This window comes from Dendrobates tinctorius, unplaced genomic scaffold, assembly GCF_039654945.1.
Source record: "Dendrobates tinctorius isolate UK_male_01 unplaced genomic scaffold, ASM3965494v1 ptg000158l, whole genome shotgun sequence".
Classification (NCBI taxonomy): domain Eukaryota; kingdom Metazoa; phylum Chordata; class Amphibia; order Anura; family Dendrobatidae; genus Dendrobates; species Dendrobates tinctorius.
Genome location: NW_027361825.1, coordinates 35,779,336 through 35,801,778, shown reverse-complemented (window position 1 = coordinate 35,801,778; position 22,443 = coordinate 35,779,336). Strand labels below are relative to the sequence as shown.

The 22,443-nt window shown below is 41.9% G+C and overlaps 1 protein-coding gene across 2 annotated transcripts in view; it reads right to left on the bottom strand.

The window, feature by feature from the left end:
* Positions 1-19,446, bottom strand: part of LTBP4 (latent transforming growth factor beta binding protein 4) — a 190,878-nt gene extending 171,432 nt beyond the window's left edge. The window contains exon 1 of one of the 2 annotated variants that reach the window (XM_073549306.1): positions 18,935-19,446. In XM_073549306.1, coding sequence (XP_073405407.1) covers positions 18,935-19,154 — 220 coding nt within the window. In that variant the 5' untranslated portion in view covers positions 19,155-19,446. The remainder of the gene's footprint in view (positions 1-18,934) is intronic. The other variant, XM_073549307.1, reaches the window with a different exon arrangement.
* Between the last annotated feature and the right edge of the window lie 2,997 nt (positions 19,447-22,443).

Here is a 22,443-nt window from a genome sequence, read left to right as displayed (position 1 = left end):
ATCAGAAGGGATGAAACCAGGAACAGAATCAATAGACAAAAACATAGTCAGAGAAACAGCTGGGGTCAGATACCAGGTGAATAGTTAAAACACAGTCAGAATAGCCGAGGTCAGAGTCAGAAGGGATTAGAGAACAATCAAAGTCAGGGTTATAAGTCAGGTCAGGATCAGGATTATGTTGTTTTGGATATAAACTGGTGCCCTCTAAAATAAAGACATAAAAGTATGCATTAAAATGGGAGTTTTGCTCTTGCTTGCTGTCTGTTTTCCTTGCAATATCATCCAAAAGGAAAGTAAAGTACCCTGTAATGGCGATACCCTTTGTTAATCAAAGTGGTTTAACAGGGGTGTACCACATTTGTCTTTTATTCACTCTTATCTATGTATAAAATGATATGTATTGCCGCTTTGGTCATATTGACTTTTCCTGCAAAGAGAACAAAATGCTAAATCTAAAAATGTCAGGGTTTTCTTTGACAATGGCAAATATTTGGCAAGCAGCATGCTCATCATTAATGATAATCCAGAAATAGCCCATTCAGGTATAACTTAATGTTTGTATATAGCCTTCAGTCTTCTGGCCAAAAATCAACTCCCTTGTCACTTGCCCAGTTTCAGGAGGACAGTAAAAAAAAATCACTGTTTTAATATTGTATTTCTGACAGTATTTATTTGCTGTTAAAGACTGTAAATGTTGCCCATGATATAATGGTCCAACCTATATTTTATGGCATTTCATTCATGGTATAATGGTCCAACATGTATTACTCTATGGTATGCCTTCCATGGTATAATGTTCCAACTTGTATTACTCTATGGCATACCATCCATGGTATAATGGTCCATGCAGTACCGTATTACTTTGGCATGTCGTCCATGGTATAATAGTCCAACCTGTATTACTTGATGGCATACCATCCTTGCTATAATGGTCCAACTTGTAATACTCTATGGCATACCATCCATGGTATAATGGTCCGTGCAGTATTACTCTATCGCATACCGTCCATGGTATAATGGTCCAACCCGTAGTACTCTATGGCATACCGTCCATGGTATAATGGTCCATGCAGTATTACTCTATGGCATACCGTTAATGGTATAATAGTCCAGGCAGTATGACTCTATGGCATACCGTCCATGTTATAATGGTCCAACCTGTATTATTCTATGGCATACCGTCCATGGTATAATGGTCCAGTCTGTATTACTCTATGGCATGCCATACATAGTAAAATGGTCCATGCAGTATTACACCATGGCATACCATCCATGGTATAATGGGCCAACCAGTATTACTCTATGGCATACCATCCATGGTATAATGGTCCAGCCTGTATTACTCTATGGCATCCCGTCTGTGTTTGTTGCTTAGACCCACACATTTTAATGGAAATCTTAAGCTAGGACTTGTGGCGGGGCATAGCGAGTGGTGAAAGAGTCTGCTGGATATGTGAACAAGGTGACTTGGTCACCAACAATGCATTCTGTATTATTCTAAGTACCGTACTTATGGCAACAAACAACTAAATTGTTGCACTTGGTAAAGAAAAGCCATGTTGTAGTCTATATATCTGCTTATGATTAGGGAAAACTCAGGCCTTAGTGCAGGGTCCCCTCCTGCAGAGAGACACATGCTCCAGGAGGTCCTGTACTTCATTACAACTGTGACATTCCACCCATTCCACCAAATTAATGCCCACTGAGTGAGCAAGTGAGCACATGGAAAATCAGAGACGCCCAGCGTGTGGTTTCCATGTGCAGGCACCCTCCCTATAGGTTACGTTATGTATCTGATTGACTAAAAGGGAGGAACCCATGTTGTGTATGGTGTAGGGCAGAAGGGAGACATAGCTGGCGGCCAGCCCATCACAGTGTCGGAGCGGCTGAGTGGTACCTTTCCAACTATGAGCTCACACTGCTGATATTCCACAGGGACACGGCGTGTGTCATATCCAGCTAACAAGTGGGTAACATGAAAGTCTTTTTCTACGTGCTCGGAGAGTATGAGTTCTGCAGTTAATAAACTTCACACAGACATCAAAAATAAACTCGAGACCTTGATTATGGACGAAGCATGAGATTGGAATATGTTGGGAGCAGGTGGTGGGGATGTAACAAAGTTTAGTAATGCAAAAAAGATGATCATGTAGATATTAGAAATTTTCTCCTTCACCCTAAATGGCTTTAATTTCGAGAATTGAGAGATTTCAGTTTTTAATCCTCTCACCTTCTCTTGCTTGTCCCACCCAAAACGTGAAAAAAACAGTAATTACCGTTTTAATTATCTAAAACAGATGTCTGCGCAGTGGCCAAGCAATTGCGGTTGCAGGGGATATCACCAGTCAATGGCTTGCATTGGGGTCGGGTTTCGGACGAACTCCGACTTTTTTTGCCCTGGTCGGACCAGTTTCATCTGAAACAAATTTTGTTTCATGAAACCCGATCCGACCAAAGTCGCTCAACTCTAATTACGATCATTGTCCCTTTAAATTATTGGTCGAAAAAATTCCCTATAAATTTAAATAAATGACAGGAAAGTTATATATCAATCATTCCATTGATTATATTCAATACACACTATGATATTTCCCACTAGTATGAAATATATTAATTAATGTTTGTAAACTGCTCAGTGGCCCTTAGAAAAAGCTGGTATACCGGAGAAACGCGCGTCAGGGACACATGCCCCAGATAGATGCTGTGACAGGCAGTTAGATATGAGCTTTACACATTCATAATCACTAGCCACCGATGCTAGTGTAGATAACGAAGTGCGCTATACACACCGCTGAACTGTGAGACGCGGGAGTCATGCGGTAAACCACGTGCGATCCTGAGCTCCGGCAATAGCTCACCTTGCCATTCATTGTATGAGGCTCAGACTGCAGGACGGCGTGTAAAACACTATTACCACCACTGCTGTAAGTTATACCGGCTGAAGATCAAGCCAACGCGGCTGTGTGAGCTGACACGTGCTGATCCATTCATTAGGAGCTTTGTAACACATTGTCACTGCAGGGCATACTAGTGTTACTGGCTTCACAGCACTCAGGGCGCACTTTAGGTATCTATAGGAATATAATTTTTTCTCGGGCAAATTGCAATATAATGAGGTGCAATATAAAGGTCATATGATTAATAAGATTAAAGAGTAATGCTTATCAATCTAATAGCGACATACTTCATGATAAATCGTGTGGAGTAATATATCATTGTGATTGCTCAAAATTCAAAACGCACCACAACATTGACCCATATATGGAATGTGTGAATATTGAGTAGTTTACAAACATGAATTAATATATTTCATACTAGTGGGGAATATCCTAGTGTGTATTGAATATAATCAATGGAATGATTGATATATAACTTTCCTGTCATTTATTTAAATTTATAGAAAATTTTTTCAACCAGTAATTTAAAGGGACAATGGTCGTAGTCCCTTTATAGCAAAAAACTTTTCTTTCTATCCTGGGCACTAGTAGGCCATATATGACCCAGTATACATCTATGATGTATGTTATGATTTTAATACCAAAAAATTTTTTTTAAGAAAGAGAATAAAAGTTTATTTTCTAGTCGCACATATCTTTTCTCTTTCTCTTTTTGATCCTAATTACTACGGTGGTGTACACCTATGTGTGACTCTGTCCTATGAGGATAGTTCAAATATAAGAGATATACCACCAAAAGTGGTGACCATGCCATCTCTAAGGTGCACCTGGATCAAGTTCAGAGCATCCTTTTAAGAGGTGGTGAGAACCTGCACAAGGATTCCCAACAGAGAAAGTTTTAGGGAATCAATCCACAGATCATAATGTAGCTGAGAGCAAACAAACATCCAGTCGTACTGTCTGAAGTGATTAGGGCTATGGCAGAATTATTTAGGCTCTCTAATCACTTTTTTCGCCCTTTAGCTCCACTCTTGACCATGGGCTGTGTCTGGTATTACAGGTAGGCCACCCAGAAATCATGTGTTTAACATATATGTTGTTTATGGGACAACCCTTTTAACTCCTTAGTGCACATGGACGTGAATGTACAGCCGTTCCAGGGTCCAACATGTATGAAGCTGTTAAAGGGGTTGACCACTACTCAGACAACCCCATCTCAATCAGCTTTTTGCCCCCTATATAATAAGTACACTTACAGTATACTCACCTCTGGTGCCAGCGCCATTCCAGCGAAGTCGGCAGTCGCTCCCCTGAGGACAGCATCACGTCATTCTGCCACCTTTGGATGTATCAGGCATGAAGAGAAGGTGAGAGAACCTCCACAGCTCTGACTTCCTCTTGATGTCAGATTTGTCCGAAGGAGATTGAGTGAAACCAGCTCTGATTAGGTGCAGGGATCATGTGACATAACGTGAGCCAGGGAAGAGCAAGTGCCGATACCCCTGAAATGGCGCCGGCACCAGAGTTGAGTATTGATTATGTTACTGGGAGCAAACATGCTGATTGAGAGGGGGTTGTAGCAATGTCCAAGACAGGAAAATAATCTAGCTTCTAGTATATATATAAAAAATCTAATTTTATTTAATCCATTAAAAAAGTGAAAAAGTATATATACTTTGCAAAAGGTTGAAGTGAATACCCTCCATAAAAAAACAACACGTTTCAAACATTACAGCATTACAAATCCTGGTATAAGGTCTAAGTTGTGAACAACCCCTTTAAGGAATGCTTACACAAATTATTCGCATTGCGCCATGATTTTCAGGAAATGCAAAATTCTTCTAAAAACTCTACAAGGCTATGTGCACAGAGCGTACTTTAAACGCCAAAGCAGTCACCAAATTTTCCCAGAGGAAGCCGTGGTTGTTTTTCGGATGCCACTTTGCTGGTGACTCTGCTGCTGTTTTCGCGGAAGTTCTTACTCCATATTCTAACAAAAGCTTCAGGGTTTAGGACTACTAGAAAACTAGTTTTTGACATTGTGAAAAAATCTCGGCATGAACATACCATTAGATTGGTTTATACCAACTTTATGCCACTCACACTACACACTATTTTATCTGCCACTCAAAATTTGTGGCAAGTGAATACTGTATTTCCTTGCAAACAGCTTGAAGAACGCCTGCAAGCCAGTTATTTACCTATGCATATAATACATGTCTGATGTGTCTGAAGATGGGGCGTGATCCAGTCCAAGTATTAATTCCTATTGTAATGATGTGAACTTCACTCCTATGGAATTTCCTTTGAAACCTGGAGATTGTCTTCTCACATGGCATCCAGTACAGCTGAGCTCAGTCTTTTCTAGCCAACTAGAATTTGTTCCGTCTTTATTACCATCATTTTTGTCTGACCAGAGACATACTTCCATGACTTCTCCCTTCGACCCTTCATGACCTCTATAAATATATCAGTGAACCTGTCCAGGTATTGACATTATGAAACCTTCTTCTCGAGGCATTCTGATGATCAGAGAAAACTTAGGTAAGAATCATCACCTCAAGATAATAAAAAATAGCTGAAACTCTGGAGACTGCCAATTTTCATCAATGATAGATCCCGGAAGCCATTTCAGGACTACGAAGAAAACAATAAGGCCTCACACAAGAATTGAACTATTTTTTTCTTTACAGTACAGCCTTTTAGGTAGTGTTGGCAGAGATTCTCTAAAATTGACTGAAACTTGGCAGATAGAATGACACAAGGGCTCAACCTTCGTGTGCGTTTTAATCAACTCTTTCTTCAAAAACAGAATAACTGGAAAATAGAAAAGTTTTTTTTAAGGAGTTGTGATACTTCACTCCCTTTTTCCTGGCTTTGTGAGTACCATAAGGGGAAAGAAACACCTCACACTGTTTTTGAGGAGCTTAATTATGTCCCCATTGCTCCTGGTGCCAATACAAAGCCATTTGTAAAACTGGTGCCTTCTTGGAGAGAGATCACTGGGATATCCAAAAATATTTGTGCACATGTGCAACTGTTACCCCTGCACCCTCAAAAACTCAGCTGTAATGTTCTTGACCCTTAATTATAAGACTCCCTTAGATGTCCTTCTTCCTCAAAGTTCGCTACACTTTCCTAATTAAGTGGAGTAGGTAATCTTTCATGAAAATATTGCAGTCATAAAAGTTCTGAAAGAACTTCATACACCTTACTTCTTAGAAAAAAAAAAGAGTTGGTCTGGCTCACATATGTCTTATTACGACATATGGATATAATAAAGACATACACTCTACTTGGGACACCCTTTATTAGCCAAAGCTGCTAGAAAGAGACTTTTTCTGTTTGGGAGGGACCTAGTTTGCTAATATATCGCACCATGAAGATGAATCACCCACCTCCCCAGCAAGAAAAGCTGATTCAGCTGGAAAGTCCTTCAAAATCTGATGCCTCTCAATCACCTCCTCGTTGATGGACCTCTTTAATGAAAGCGAGTTGTCCAGTACAAAATCAAAAAATTACACACTAGGATATTGACACTATTTTTAAACCCGTTAGATCTCATCTCTTTATTAGTGATTTGCACCAATTTGTGCCTTGAAGGTCCATCAAGTTCAACTCTTCTCTATCGCTAGATTATGTAGAACCCACACTGCATTTGTTTTTTAAAAAAAACAACCTGCCCTTTTTTAAAAGGTTTTCGTTCCACAGACTGACTGCTCTAACTGTAAAGAACCCTTTCTATATCACTTTTCCTCCTCGCATAATGTATGCCCTATGGTCCTTTGCAAGGTCTTTGGAAAGAATAAGTCATGTGCCTGTCCTTTGCATTGACCACACAGGTAATTATCCAAATAAGTGAGATCACCTCTGAGCCCTTTTTTTATATAAGCCACAGAAGCCCAACTTTTCCAACTTCCCATCATCCATCCCATTTAATAATTTAGTTGCTGCCTTTGAACGGACTCTAATTTCCAGATATCCTTTTTAAAATCTGAAACCTAAAACTGGATCCCATATTCAAGATGTGGCCTTACAACTGATTTATAGAGGAGTATAATAATACATATTTATCACATAATTTTCTCTCTCTTTTCATACCCCCTTAAAATCTTGTCTGCTTTTGCAGCTGCTGCCTGACTTGGGGTACTGCTGCTCACCTTACTGGTAACCAGAATACTCTTTAATCCATCTTCATAGTCCCATCTGCAATACGATGAATTAAAGATCCTGATAAACAATCATCTGTTTGGGATTTACAATGATTTTTTTTAAAGTACCTTTTTTTTGTTCCTCTACTTGACATACTCACCACAACGTGCTCCACTGATGTGATCTGCTGTCAGACACCTCATCAGTGAGTGGTTGGAAGGTGCTGGTTCAGTTTACATGGCACTTCTGCCCATCACAGATTTTTGACGTTCTGATGATATAGGAGCCCCATTTTGCTCTTGACCTCGTCTATTAGATAACCTCTTCTATATAAAACTGGTATCTTCTGGTTTTAATTCAGCTTACTCCTACCGATGCTCCTGTCCTGATCTCTGGCCATCACACCTGATTCCTATAGTAGTTCTGGTTCTTTATGGACAATACTGTTGTAATTTCCCGAGGTATGTGCTATCTGAACTGTTCTACATGACTATACGGTTTCTTGTCCTTACTAAGCTGTCTACTACCACCAGTCAGCAATCATTTTGGGCACTGCAACCTGGAGATTCTCATTTAAACAAGACCAACTTTTCCTTTGGGAGTTAAGAGTGAATACCAAGAAAACTTTTAGATTTAGAATGCTAAATCTATAGCACCTGAGTCAAGGGGGTAAAAGGAACAAGGCAATTATGTAGGGCTCAAGTCCCCAAAAGGGTTCCCAGCCTTTACAAGCCAGAAACTCCAATGAAAATACCATTGACAGTGCTGTTTTGGGAGTTAAAATTGTTGAAGGACTGTTGGTGACATCATGGTCATGAGACCAAAGGTCCTCACCCTATGGGAGTCTGGAGGAACTAAAGAGGAGAGAGCCTACTGTGTGTAAGTGTGTGTGTGTACAACATGCAATGTGTGTAATAATGCTGTATAGCTATATAGAGAACAAAGAGTGCTTGATGGATGGAAAATAGGGAAAAAGTACCGTAATATTGCTCATCCTGGATACCCACAAGAGAGCACTGCTGCGCCTTGAGGACTTCATCAGGCTCCATGGGTGTAGTCGAGATCTTGTCTATTGCAGCTCTTATCAGTGCCTCCTAGGGGTGTTTGAGTCTCTGTTGATCTTCCTGGAACTACATCCACTATTTGGCTGTGTGCCCACGTTGCGTTTTTTTTAGCTTTTCCACCGCGTTTTTGCAGCCGCGGAAACACTTAAAAAACGCATCACCATGCAATCCTATGGGATTCCGTAGTTGCTGTGTCAATGCTGCGGATTTTGCCGCTGTGGAATCGCATAGCGGTAAAATCCGCAGCATGTCCATTATTTCTGCGGAATCGTGGCCACCATAGGATTGCTTTGAAATGTTCACTTTACGCATGTGGCTATACCCACCATGCGTAAAGTGAGCGCTTCATGTGCGGATGGTACCCAGGGTCTGGAGGAGAGAAGACTGTCCCTGTAAAAAAAAAAAAAAAAAAAAGAAATAAAAAATAGGGATATACTCACCTTCTGTCGGCCCCCGGAGCCGTCCCGGTCGTATTTGTCGCTGGCAGCAAGTTCTGTTCCGAGGGATAGCCTTGCAACAATGACCTCTGATGATGTAGTGGCCTTGCGAGACTGTTACGTCATCAGAGGTCATTGTCGCAAGGCATCCCTGGGAACAGAACTTGCCGCCAGCGACAATGACGACCGGGAGGGCTCCGGGGGCCGACAGAAGGTGAGTATATCCCTATTTTTTATTTTTTTAATTATTTTTAACATTCTATCTTTTACTATTGATGCTGCATAGGCAGCATCAATAGTAAAACGTTGGTCACACTTGTCAAGCACTATGCTTGACAAGTGTGACCAACCTGTCAATCACTTTTCCAAGCGATGCTTCAAATCTCTTTAAAAAGCGCAAGTATTCTGCAAGCTAAAAATGCTTGCAAAACGCTTGTGTTTTGTGGGAAAATGCATGCAAATTCCGCATATGTTTTACCCACAGCAGGGAGTTGCGGCAATGCTGTGGAAATGCTGTGGACATAGTGTGTGTAGCATGGAATGTGTGTATGTAATATATGGTGTGTGTAACATGGAGTGTGTGTATATAATATATAGTGTGTTGCATGGAGTACAGTCATGGCCAAAAGTATTGACACCCCTGAAATTCTGTCAGATAATATTCAGTTTCTTCCTGAAAATGATTGCAAACACAAATTCTTTGGTATTATTATCTTCATTTAATTTGTCTTAAATGAAAAAACACAAAAGAGAATGAAGCAAAAAGCAAAACATTGATCATTTCACACAAAACTCCAAAAATGGGCCGGACAAAAGTATTGGCACCCTCAGCCTAATACTTGGTTGCACAACCTTTAGCCAAAATAACTGCGACCAACCGCTTCCGGTAACCATCAATGAGTTTCTTACAATGCTCTGCTGGAATTTTAGACCATTCTTCTTTGGCAAACTACTCCAGGTCCCTGATATTTGAAGGGTGCCTTCTCCAAAGTGCCATTTTTAGATCTCTCCACAGGTGTTCTATGGGATTCAGGTCTGGACTCATTGCTGGCCACCTTAGAAGTCTCCAGTGCTTTCTCTCAAACCATTTTCTAGTGCTTTTTGAAGTGTGTTTTGGGTTATTGTCCTGCTGGAAGACCCATGACCTCTGAGGTAGACCCAGCTTTCTCACACTGGGCCCTAAATTATGCTGCAAAATTTGTTGGTAGTCTTCTGACTTCATAATGCCATGCACACGGTCAAGCAGTCCAGTGCCAGAGGCAGCAAAGCAGCCCCAAAACATCAGGGAACCTCCGCCATGTTTGACTGTAGGGACCGTGTACTTTTCTTTGAATGCCTCTTTTTTCTCCTGTAAACTCTATGTTGATGCTTTTGCCCTAAAAGCTCTACTTTTGTCTCATCTGACCAAAGAACATTCTTCCAAAATGTTTTAGGCTTTTTCAGGTAAGTTTTGGCAAACTCCAGCCTAGCTTTTTTATGTCTCGGGGTAAGAAGTGGAGTCTTCCTTGGTCTCCTACCATACAGTCCATTTTCATTCAGATGCCGACGGATAGTACGGGTTGACACCGTTGTACCCTCGGACTGCAGGGCAGCTTGAACTTGTTTGGATGTTAGTGGAGGTTCTTTATCCAACATCCGCACAATCTTGCGTTGAAATCTCTTGTCAATTTTTCTTTTCCGTCCACATCTAGGGAGGTTAGCCACAGTGCCATGGGCTTTAAACTTCTTGATGACACTGCGCACGGTAGACACAGGAACATTCAGGTCTTTGGAGATGGACTTGTAGCCTTGAGATTGCTCATGCTTCCTCACAATTTGGTTTCTCAAGTCCTCAGACAGTTCTTTGGTCTTCTTTCTTTTCTCCATGCTCAATGTGGTACACACAAGGACACAGGACAGAGGTTGAGTCAACTTTAATCCATGTCAACTGGCTGCAAGTGTGATTTAGTTATTGCCAACACCTGTTAGGTGCCACAGGTAAGTTACAGGTGCTGTTAATTACACAAATTAGAGAAGCATCACATGATTTTTCGCACAGTGCAAATACTTTTGTCCACCCTCTTTTTTATGTTTGGTGTGGAATTATATCCAATTTGGCTTTAGGACAATTCTTTTTGTGTTTTTTCATTTAAGACAAATTAAATGAAGATAATAATTCCAAAGAATTTGTGTTTGCAATCATTTTCAGGAAGAAACTGAGTATTATCTGACAGAATTGCAGGGGTGTCAATACTTTTGGCCATGACTGTATGTATATGTAATATATGGTGTGTGTAGCATGGAGTGTGTATGCAAGAAAAAGCTCTGGCAAAAATTAATACTAATGTTTTAACTCAGGAACAGTTTAGAAATCAATATTTTGTTGAAAAAACATCATTTTTAATCACAGCTTTCATGCATCTTGGCATGCTTTCCGCCAGTCTTTCACACTGCTTTTGGGTGATCTTATGCCACTCCTGGTACAAAAATTTAAGCAGTTCTTTGATGGTTTGTGACTATTCATCTTCCTCTTGATTACATTCCAGAGGTTTTCAATGGGGTTTGGGTCTGGAGATTGGGCTGGCCATAACAGGGATTTGATGCGGTGATCCTTCATGCAGATATTGATTGAGCTTTCTGTGTGGCATGGCGCATTGTTCTGCTGGAAAAAACAGAGTTGGGGAACATTGCCTGAGCAGAAGGAATCAACTGTTTTTCCAGGATAACCTTGTATGCGGCTTGATTCATACGTCCTTCGCAAAGAGTAACCTGCCCAATTCCAGCCTTGCTGAAGCATCCCCAGATCATCACCGATCCTCCAACAAATTTGACTGTGGCTGCAAGACACTGTGGCTTGTACGCCTCTCCAGGTCTCCGTCTAACCATTAGACGACCAGGTGTTGGGCAAAGCTGAAAATTAGACTCATTGTTACGCTCACGCCCTGACTGGTGGACGTGAGCCAGGGGGTTGTGGCACCACTGTGCCACAAACCAGACTACCCTGGAAGGGGCGTAACTAAGACAGCTGCCTTTTTTTTCACTAGAGCCTCTGATGGTGAGGTCAGGCTTGTGCGCACTCCAGGGTGGTGTCTGGCTGTCGCTGCTGATCCCACTTGGGGAGATGGTACGGGCGACAGGCATGAGTAGTAGACAGACATGGCAGAGACACTGGAGGGCGGGCACGGCTGAGACATTGGCAGGTTGGCACGGCTGAGACACTGGCAGGCGGGCACAGCTGAGACACTGGTCAGGCTTGCACGGCTAAGACACAGGGCAGGCTGGCATGGCTGAGACACAGGGCATGCTGGTACGGCTGAGACACAGGGCAGGCATGCATGGCTGAGACACAGGGCAGGAAGGAGTGGTGTGTGGAATAGGTAGGGTCCTGTTCACACAGCGGGTGCAGGTACTGATACAGACAGGAAGGAATGGTGTATGGAGGAACAGGTAGAGACCTGTTCACACAGCAAATGCAGGTACTGGTAAAGGCAGTAAGAAAAGGAGCATGAAGGAACAGGTTTGGACCTGTTCACACAGGAGGAGAACCGCAAGGCTGCGGAGAAGAGCTGAAGTTTGCAACAAGAGGTTCCGCTGCAGAGGAAGTGGGGCACAGGCAGAACCGCAAGAGTGCGGAGCACAGGCAGAGTCACAAGGGTACTGAGCAAGCAGAGCCGCAAGAGTGAGGAGCATAAGCAGAGCCGCAAGAGTACGGAGCCCAGGCAGGGTCACAAGAGAACCGAGCAGGCAGAGTCGCAAGAGTGAAGAGCATAAGCAGAGCTGCAAGAGTACGGAGCACAGGCGGAGTCACAAGAGTTCTGAGCAGGCAGATCCGCAAGAGTGCGGCGCATAAGCAGAGCAACAAGAGTACGGAGCAGCACAGGCAGAGCCACAAGAGTGCGGAGCATAAGCAGAGCCACAAGAGCACAGAGCACAGGACAGGGCCTGGCTTACTCAGCAGCAAGAAACTAACTTTGCACAGGCAAGATCCACAGTGTGGAGCTGCCCTAAATACTACAGGGCTCTTGGTAATTGGTCAGGGACAGATTAGACAGGTGCACCTTGATTCCATAAGAACCGGAGAGTTCTGCACATAGCCACGAAACATGCACAGAGCAGACAGGAAGCATGGGGCTGGCAGCAGACAGAAATCACGGCATGACCTGGAACAGTGAGTAAGTTGGTGTGTGGGGGATGGGAGGCCTTGCAGCGATGCCAGCAGGGTTGTTACACTCATCAGAGAAGATTACCTTACTCTAGTCCTCTGTGGTCCAATTGTTATGGTCTTAGGAAAACTTCAGCCTGGCTCTCCTTTGCTTCTCATTGATGAAAGACTTTTTTCTACCTTTACATGACTTGAGCCCTGACTCTAGAAGCATGTTACAAACTGTTGTTGCCGTGCACGTCACCCCAGCTGCCATTTGCCATTCCTTTTGTAGGTCACTTGATGTCATCCTGTGGTTGCTGAGTGACATTCGAATAAGATGACAGCCATGCTGCTCAGTGGATAGTCGTTTTTGCCCTCTGCCGGTCTGTAGCTTTGTTGTTCCCAATATCTGCTGCTTGACCTTGTTGTAATGGACTGCCATCTTAGAAATTTTAAGGATGGAGGCAACATGACGTTCACTGTATCCCTCTGCTAGTAAAGCCAGAATTGAGCCCTTCTTTTCCTCACTCAAGACTATTCTTTTCAACTCCTTTGGCATGGTTAAAAGTTATTTTTTCATTCCTATTACTTTGGGATATTACTAGCACTTGTTTTGCCATCCAGCTTGTCCTATTGCAAGAGGATTGTGAACACCACAGCAGGGTTTTTTTTTTATACTTTCCTTCGTTAAATAAGATTTGGTTCAGGTGATCACCTAATCAGAAGCACATTAAGTAGAATGAGGTGTACTCTGGTTGGAATTCAACTGACACTGGAATGGATGGCTGTCAGAGAAGCTGATTTTTAGAAAACTGTGCAGTGGTCTCTTAATTTCTGCCATAGCTGTATATAGTGTGTGTAGCATGGAGAGTGTCTGTGTGTGTCTAATATATAGTGTGTGTGTGTGTGTGTCGCATGGACTGTGTGTATGTAATATAAAGTGTGTGTACCATAGGTGTAAACATGTCAGCAGTCATCAAACTAATGAAAACGCTCATTCTTTGCGTGATCGAATCAGTTATGCCTGGATAAAAATCATCATTCTCAGCAGCACACCCAGCGTACACTGGTAATGTGCTGCTGATAACATGATACTGCATGGGAACAGAACAATCTATTAGTGACCATTCGGCCACCATCATTCTTTGTCAGCCTGTGTAAATAAGCGCCGATCGTCGCTCTTTTAACAGTCTGAAAACTGCTTGTGTAAATGTTTCGGTGTGATGGTGCAATGTGTTAGCATTTGGGGCCCCACTTTTAATTGTTGCCCAGGGCTAATTTTTGTCTAAAACTTGGCTTGCTAGTGGGATAACCCTACATTGCCCACCAGACTGTTTTGGTTCTGAGACAATGGCTGACATTTCAGTGCCTCCGTTGACTTTTCCAGTTTTCTAATACTAAATGTAACTGTACACTATCTTATCTAAAAGTCAACATTCATATAAATATAAATTTCATTTTATGCATTTGCATTACATTTCGATAGCTAGAATTTCATGACTTCAAATGGGACATTTACAATTGTTCTGCTGATTTTAGCTCTGTTTGGTATCATAGTGAAGTATGTAATTAGATCAGACGTCGCAAAGGATGGTGTGATATCAGTAATGCAGGATAACAGATGTCAATTTTCATACAACGGAGGAATGGTACTTACATTAAAGACAAATGTTGTACAACCCCCCTGGAAGACATTTGTTTAACAGCCAAATATGAAACATCTGGCCACTTCATGGTAGAGCGTAACAACGCAACATTCAATTATGATCCATGGATCGAGTATTAACCAATTACACTGGCTCTAATAATAATTCTATAAAAGCAGGGCATAAAGAATAATCGTAGGACCCCCCAAAGTAAACGTTTATCACATATCCATTCTAGGGGTTCGACTACTGTTAACCCCACCAAACCAGATTCCCAAAGTCCTCTTGAAGTGAGCATGTGCGGGCACTGTCTATAGGAGTGGTGGTTGCACATGCTCACTACTGCTCCATTCACACAGGGGACTTTGGCCATCCCCGTTGTTGTGAATGGTGGGGGTATCATCTAATACTAGAAGTGGGACTTCCGATAAGCAGATAGTCCTACAGAGACCCCTTCCTTCTCCAAGGTGTCTATAGGTGAATCAGAGGCACAATTCAGACACAGCAGTAAAACCGTATATACTGAACCACTAAAGCACAATAACTGAGGCAACAATTCCATCCACAGTGGCAAACTGAAGAAAAAAAAAAAAAGTATGAACGCATGAAAAAATTGACTTTAAAAATGTGAACAATAAAAAAAGCAAAGCGCTGACAAAAATCTACAAAAAATAGGTACAAATGCAATAGTAAATTGAGCCGGTAGTGCAAAATAGCAGATGCACACCAAATACTATTATCAAAACACATTTATCATTACTATACAAAGCAGAAAGCTGCCAATTGTATAAATAAATATCTATCGATCACCCGTTGATCCTCCACATTATCCAATACATAAAAAACACGTCACTTGGCAAGTGAAAAGGTTTTAAATACTAGAGTAGGGACTGTCCCACAAGGGTTGCCGTGACGTGGCGGGATGGCTTGTACATTATTTTGATCAAAATTATGTTTACTAAATACCCTTATTATTATTACTACCTTTATGCATTATTTGCAGTATATTTTTACTTTTTAGTTCAGGATATTTGTGTTTTTTGCTTTTTGTTTTCTCTGGTTAATGGTCATGTGTTAATATGCACTTACATTGTGCATACACATTAACTTACTTTCTCAGTTCAGATTTGTTTTTTTATTCATTTCATTGTGCATTCAGTGCATACATGGGTGTGACCGCCCTTTTTCTGAGCTGGGAAAGCCATCCAGTCTGGCCTAAGCTGTTACTAGTGGTTCAGCCGCTCGATCCTTATTCACATTCACATCACTTGGCAAGTGAAAAGGTTTTAAATACTAGAGTAGGGACTGTCCCACAAGGGTTGCCGTGACGTGGCGGGATGGCTTGTGCATTATTTTGATCAAAATTATGTTTACTAAATACCCTTATTATTATTGCTACCTTTATGCATTATTTGCAGTATATTTTTACTTTTTAGTTCAGGATATTTGTGTTTTTTGCTTTTTATTATCCAATACATGGAACACTCTTTTATGTGGGGTTAAGCTCCAGTATTTATATTTATACAGAAAACATATCTTCATGTGGATCATTAAAATGTAGTTCCTTTAATGTGGCAACCTGGTGGACTGGCAATCCTAAAACTTAAAGGGGTTGTTCACTACTTTTATATTGATAGCCTGTCCTTAGGATAGGTTATCAATACCAGATTGGTGGGGGTGCGACACCTGGCACCCTCACCGAACAGCGTTTTTCAGGTGCTGGGTTGATGTGATCAGTTGCGGAGCTGCATGGCACAGTGTGAGGCTTGTACTGCACATCTGCCCCTGTTCAAATGAATAGAAGAGGATCTGCAGTACCTAGCTGTGGCCACTATACAGTTGATGGAGCTATGCTGTTTTGCTCCTCAACTGAGCACATCCGGACAGCGCCACCAGGAACAGTTGATCTTTGGGGGCGCCGAGTGTTGCACACCCACCAATTTGATATTAATAATCTATCCTAACGATAGGTCATGAATATAAACGTATTGGACAACCCCTTTAAAGGAGTGGAGATTGGCTACAAAGAATATGTCTAGCTCTGGAGGACTCACCATGTCTGCATATCACAAATACATCCCATTAACGTCAGTGAGAGGATTGTGTAATGGTTCATTTCACCTGTGGTAGCGCTGCAGAATTGAACGCTTGCTGCCACCAGTTTCACCAAGATTGGAACTGATCAGTTGGGATTCTGTTTTGAGATAGGTTGTGTACATTTTTATTTGGGGACTCGTCTAACAAAACAGATATGAGACCTTTAAAGGAGCAATCCCATCAAAGTTCTTATCCTCTTAATATATTGCCGTCATCATATTATATAGCACTGTGTACTTACAATTGCTCATTTTGCCTTTCTACCCCAGATAATTCTTCTGTTTTCCATTCGGTCAATGACATCACATGATTAATAACTGACAAACTGAATCCTTTTAAGCTCTATGTAGAAACAGGAGGTCAATTTTCCCCATACGAGTCATGAGTCACTGCAAAAGTCTCATGAATCTCAGGAGTTGAAGAGGGGAATTAAAAATGCAGGGACCAGAGACTTACTGTTTCTATACAGAGCAGAGAACAGAGAAGAATTTGATGTGTAGAAAGGCAAATTGAGCAATTGTAAGTACACAGTGCTTTATAATATGACTGCAATATGATGAGAGGATAAAAACTCTGATGGGAGTAGTGCTTCTTTAATGGCATACTCCATGTCAAGACATCTCTAGAAAGTCCCATATTTTCACCATTCCTGACTCTTGTATTTTCTGGAATTTTATTGGGTGTTCCTACTGGTGCCTCTTACTGTATCAGGAACCTCAAACCTGAAGTAAACCTTTCAATAGTGTCCTTTTGTTGTTCATTTGGACTTTGCCGTGGAACACTGCACATTCACTGCTGAACATAAGTCTCAAAAGTACAACTGTGCCTACCCAGTTGTGTAGCTCTATTATGGACTCTCACAGTAAATCAGTATACCATGGAGAGCAGTATACACTATTTTTGCAGGATCCACTAGTCGACTACTGAGCACTTGTGCACTGAGAGTGACCTCCTTAGATAAGTAGTCCCATACTTTTTCCAAATGCCTTCCAAAATATGACTGGTTTCGACATGCTCATTTATATGAAAGCTGTTTATTGTGGGATTGTCAATCCAAAATGAAACCTTTTATTCTACCAATGACTTGTTTATTTCACATCCATTATCCTATACAACCGCTCATGAAACATCCTGTATGACATCATACCGCTACACTACACGAATCCTCTTACATATGAGTCTGCCTGCTGCTCTGCTGAGTGTATTCCCATCCTGAATTCCTGAAAGGATGTTTTAGCAAGGACAAGGGATATCCTTTTAGGCAGGAATTTAAAGGGACATTAATGCTTAATAACAAAAGTTATAAAACGGCAGATAATAAACAGAGCTGGTGATAGTATTCACACGGATCAATGGAAATGTCTCAGAACCAGCGATATGTCAGATAAAGTACTGATCATGTTGGCAGACATCTTTCTTCTAAGACACCTATCTCTACTGAGAGCAGTTTTTTTGCAGTTTCGGCTGCAGTTTGTTTAACTGTTATGTTGTTGTAGGGGCTGTCTGTCAGCCTCTGTTCAATACCTAAGCCAGTCTCCTACTCCATTGTGGTTGATGCAGAGAAGGAGGATGGTTTAGCCAATTAATTTTTATGGACATCCATCACAGGAAAGAGGAGGAAGTTCAGAAAGAAGTGGAGACAACTGCTAATGAGATTATTAGAGTGGAGCAAAAAGATTGACAAGACCCCGGCCCAGTGGCCACTAAGGGGCTCTGTGGCCATACAGAGCTTTGCGAACCTCCTACTACCTACAGCATGCCTGATGTCTCACCTTATTGGCTTACTAATCAGAAGAGGCGCTGGCGATGCTGCAAGAAGTAAGAGGTTTGCAGCACTCTGGTGCAACAGCCACAGACTGCCAACATGCCAATTGGACCAGGGTCCCATGAATCTTTATTTTGAACATTTTTTGTACCGTTCTTAAAATCTGGGAAAATTGCCAGATTAAAAAAAAAAAGTTGTCAAATGTTCCAAATCTTTTAGAAATATGTGCAATTTTTTGGCTTCTAATATTAGTGTAAATGCATTGCTACCATGAGGTGCCAGGAAGAAAAGTGTCTAAGAGCTCATACAGACATCCTTAAAACTCAGTCGGAGCACGTGCTGTCGAGTTTGGGTATGTGCATTGCAGTTTGTGCTCGGTTCGAGTTTCATGGACGTCTGCATGAGCCTGAACAGGTCTAGTGAATTGCACCAAATTTATAATTCTGCTTGTACCATTTGGATAAATGTGCTCCCTTTGTGGCGACCCCCTTCAATGTAGGCAACCTCCTCCCATGGAGTAAAACTACTCACTCTTAAAGTTGATGAATGTTTCGGCAAACGGGTAAAATGCTTGATACTCCTTTATGTGATCTAATATTGCTGCTTGTACATTATATCCGAGCCCATAGACATATTATACATATTCTGTCCATAGCAATAATGACATAGACATTGTATAAAGGTAGTGTCTACATAGTAACCGATAGGCACAGTGCTACAGCATAGTGATATAATAACTGAAATCCTACTCACAGGCTCGAAATCCATGTTCTCCGTTGTTCCTGGAGACTTCATCGCTGTAGACGGTGGTCATGTTCCCTTTCTCGCACACGTTAGTGCACCGGTTGTTCACGCAGTGCACACGACATATCATAGGGGTGAACATCACTCGGACCTTCTCCACCTGTCCGGAGGCTGGCATCCACCCCAAGCAGCAAAGAGACACAGAAAGAAGAATTAGTTTCCCCTCCATTGTGATCTCTCACTCCCAGAGGCCCCGGTAGATTGCTAGCTCTTGGGGAGAGAGGGGGCCTCAGGGAGTGGGGTTTAGTTTTCTTCTTGGGGGCTGTGTTGGTTTTTTTTTGCAGAGATTATGTTCTTCCTGAACTCCTCCTGCCTCTCACGTAGAAGGAGAAAGGAGGGAGAGATTGTGGTGGTAAAGGGGGGAGAGCGATATGGGGATCTGGGTATGGGCTCCTTTAGGGGGTCTGGTGGTGTTAGACTCTCCTAATATGGGAGAATAGAGACTTGGACTGAATGACACTCTGACTTTATTAGAGCAAAGGAAGAAAAAAAAAAGAGGGAGAGTGCGAGAGGACGGATGAGGGAGTGACAGAAAGCGAGAACAGTTACACAGCATGCTGGCTACAATATGAAATGTGGATCAACTAATTAAAAACAGTCACTGGGCACCCATCCAACAACAATGTTTACAAGGGTATCCCGTCAGCCATTACTTGGGATCATATTAACCCCATTCACTCCCTTCTCCTAAACATTTATTTTACACTCTTGATGCTAATAACAGCAAGGACAACATAGATATCAGCATGTTTCCTTCCCAGAGCTGAGTACCATGATCATTCCTCTCCAATATAACCTACATCGATGCTCCTTCTAACCCTTATCATTATTCACAAGGGTCAAACTCTTATTCTAAAATGACACTTCATTCAGTAACACCATGGGCAAGCTCTGGCTCCATGAACAAGTGTCAATAATAATAATGGTGTCTTGTTATTATTCCTTCTCATGTACCAGGGCCCAGTGGCAATTGCTACCTCTGCATGCACAATAGGACGTGCTCCTGATCCTGTATTTGCCCCTGGGTGACATATTTCTGGTATTTCTGCTTTATTACATTATTTATAATGGATGCAATGGATCTATTTTCTCATCAAAAAAATTTTAAGGGGACCTCTCACTGGATTTTACAAAACTAAAACAGAGTACCTCCTCTAATTGCCGCTGCCCCACTGATTTTGGAACAGATTTTTTTTTATGTGCCCCTCCATTCCAAAGTTATGCCGTCCGTTAATAATGCTGTAAAATTTTCCCTTTAACGAACTGGGCGTGTACCACTAAACTTCTTTGTGGGCGTGTGCTTTATCTCCTCTGAGGTTGGTTAATGAAAACATGACCACGCCTACAGATAAATTCTGCTATGCACGCTCAGTTGGTTGAAGTGAAATTTTGCACTACTGGGGGCATAACTTTGGAACAGAGGGGCATAACTTTGGAACAGAGGGGCACAGATGAAAAAGAAAAATATTTCCTGAATCAGCCGGGCAGCAACAATTCGAGAAGGTACTCAATTTAAATAAAGAAGACCTCTCCCTGAATTTTTTTTTTTTAACTGTAAGTTTACATAGGACAGAAATGCTGCAGATTTTCTGTGCAGAATTGCACACAGTAGCTGACGTGAAAAAGATTGTGAAGAATCTCAACAGTAAGCTGCAGATTGATCTGCACGTTAATTGACTTGCAATGCAAATTCTGAAGGGGATGATGAGGACTGACATTGATGATGTATCCTTAGAATAGGTCAGCAGTAACAGATCAGTGGGGATCCTATGCCCAGCACACCCACCGATCAGCTATTATCAGTTCCACCTGCAGCAGGCAGTATGCACTGTATGTAGCTGGAGCAGTCGGGTTTCCTTACACTGTGTAGTGGTTGTTCTGTGGTACAGCAGCTCAGCTCCCATTTACTTCAACAAGAGCTGAGCTGCAATACCCAGGAACAACTACCACACAGTGAACAGCCACCACAAGGTGATAGATAGGCCATCAATATATCAATCCTGGACAACCCCTTTGAGGCAGATTTTATTTCAAATAAAAATTTGTAATTAAATTCTAGTGACTCAGATTTTTCTACAGCTCACCTGTGGATCAGCAGAATTTGAATTCATGGAATTCACCAGAGGCATATCTGGGGGAGGGGGGGCATGAGCCCCGGGCGCAGCCGGCAGAGGGGCGAAGTCGGGCCGCCTAATGCGGCGGTTCCCAGTGTCTCCCCAGGACTGGGAGTTGTCCGTTCTCTGTACCTGCTGTCAAGCTCACAGCCTGCACAGAGAAGTACAGAGTACAATTGAAGCTATGACCACCAAGTCAGAGCGATGCCAGCAGCGTGATCAGATCATGCTGCTGACATCACTCACCCGCGCTGCAGAGGCGGACATTGGTGGCAAATGCTCCAGTGGAACTGAAGACACCGAAGATTAAGTGCACTGAGGGAGGGGGAATTAATGTGTTTGGGAAGATTTGGAGTGGGGATGGGGGGATTTAATGTGTTTGGGGAGAATTGGAGTAGGGATTGGGGATTTAATGTATGTGGGGAGATTTGGTGTGGGGATAAAATTTTTATGTGTGTGGGGAGATTTGCAGCAGGGATAGGGTTTTCATGTGTGTGGGGAGATTTGGAGTGGGGTGGGGGGATTTAATATGTGGGGGATATTTGGAGTGGAATTTGGGGGATTTAATGTGTGAGGGGATATTTAGACTGGGGATGGAGGATTTATCCCCTTAACCCCCAAGGGTGGTTTGCACGTTCATGACCAGGCCAATTTTTACAATTCTGACCACTGTCCCTTTATGAGGTAATAACTCTGAAACGCTTCCATGGATCCTGGTGATTCTGACACTGCTTTCTCGTGACATATTGTACTTCATGTTAGTGGTAAAATTTCATTCAAATAACTTGCGTTTATTTGTGAAAAAAACGGAAATTTGGCGAAAATTTTTAACATTTCGCAATTTTCCAACTTTGAATTTTTATGCCCTTAAATCACAGAGATACGGCACACAAAAAACTTAATAAGTAACATTTCCCACATGTTTACTTTACATCAGCAGAATTTTGGAACCAAATTTTTTTTTGTTAGGAAGTTATAAGGGTTAAAAATTGACCAGCGATTTCTCATTTTTGCAACACCATTTTATTTTTACGGACCACATCACATTTGAAGCCACTTTGAGGGGTCTATATGATAGAAAATACCCAAAAGTGACACCATTCCAAAAACTGCACCCCTTGAGGTGCTCAAAACCACATTCAAGAAGTTTATTAACCCTTCAGGTGCGTCACAGGAATTTTTTGAATATTTAAAAAAAATGAGCATTTAACTTTTTTTCACAAAAAAATACTTCAGGTTCAATTTTTTTTATTTTACCAAGGGTAACAGGAGAAATTGGACTGCAAAAGTTATTGTGCAATTTGTCCTGAGTATGCTGATACAGTGGGGCAAAAAAGTATTTAG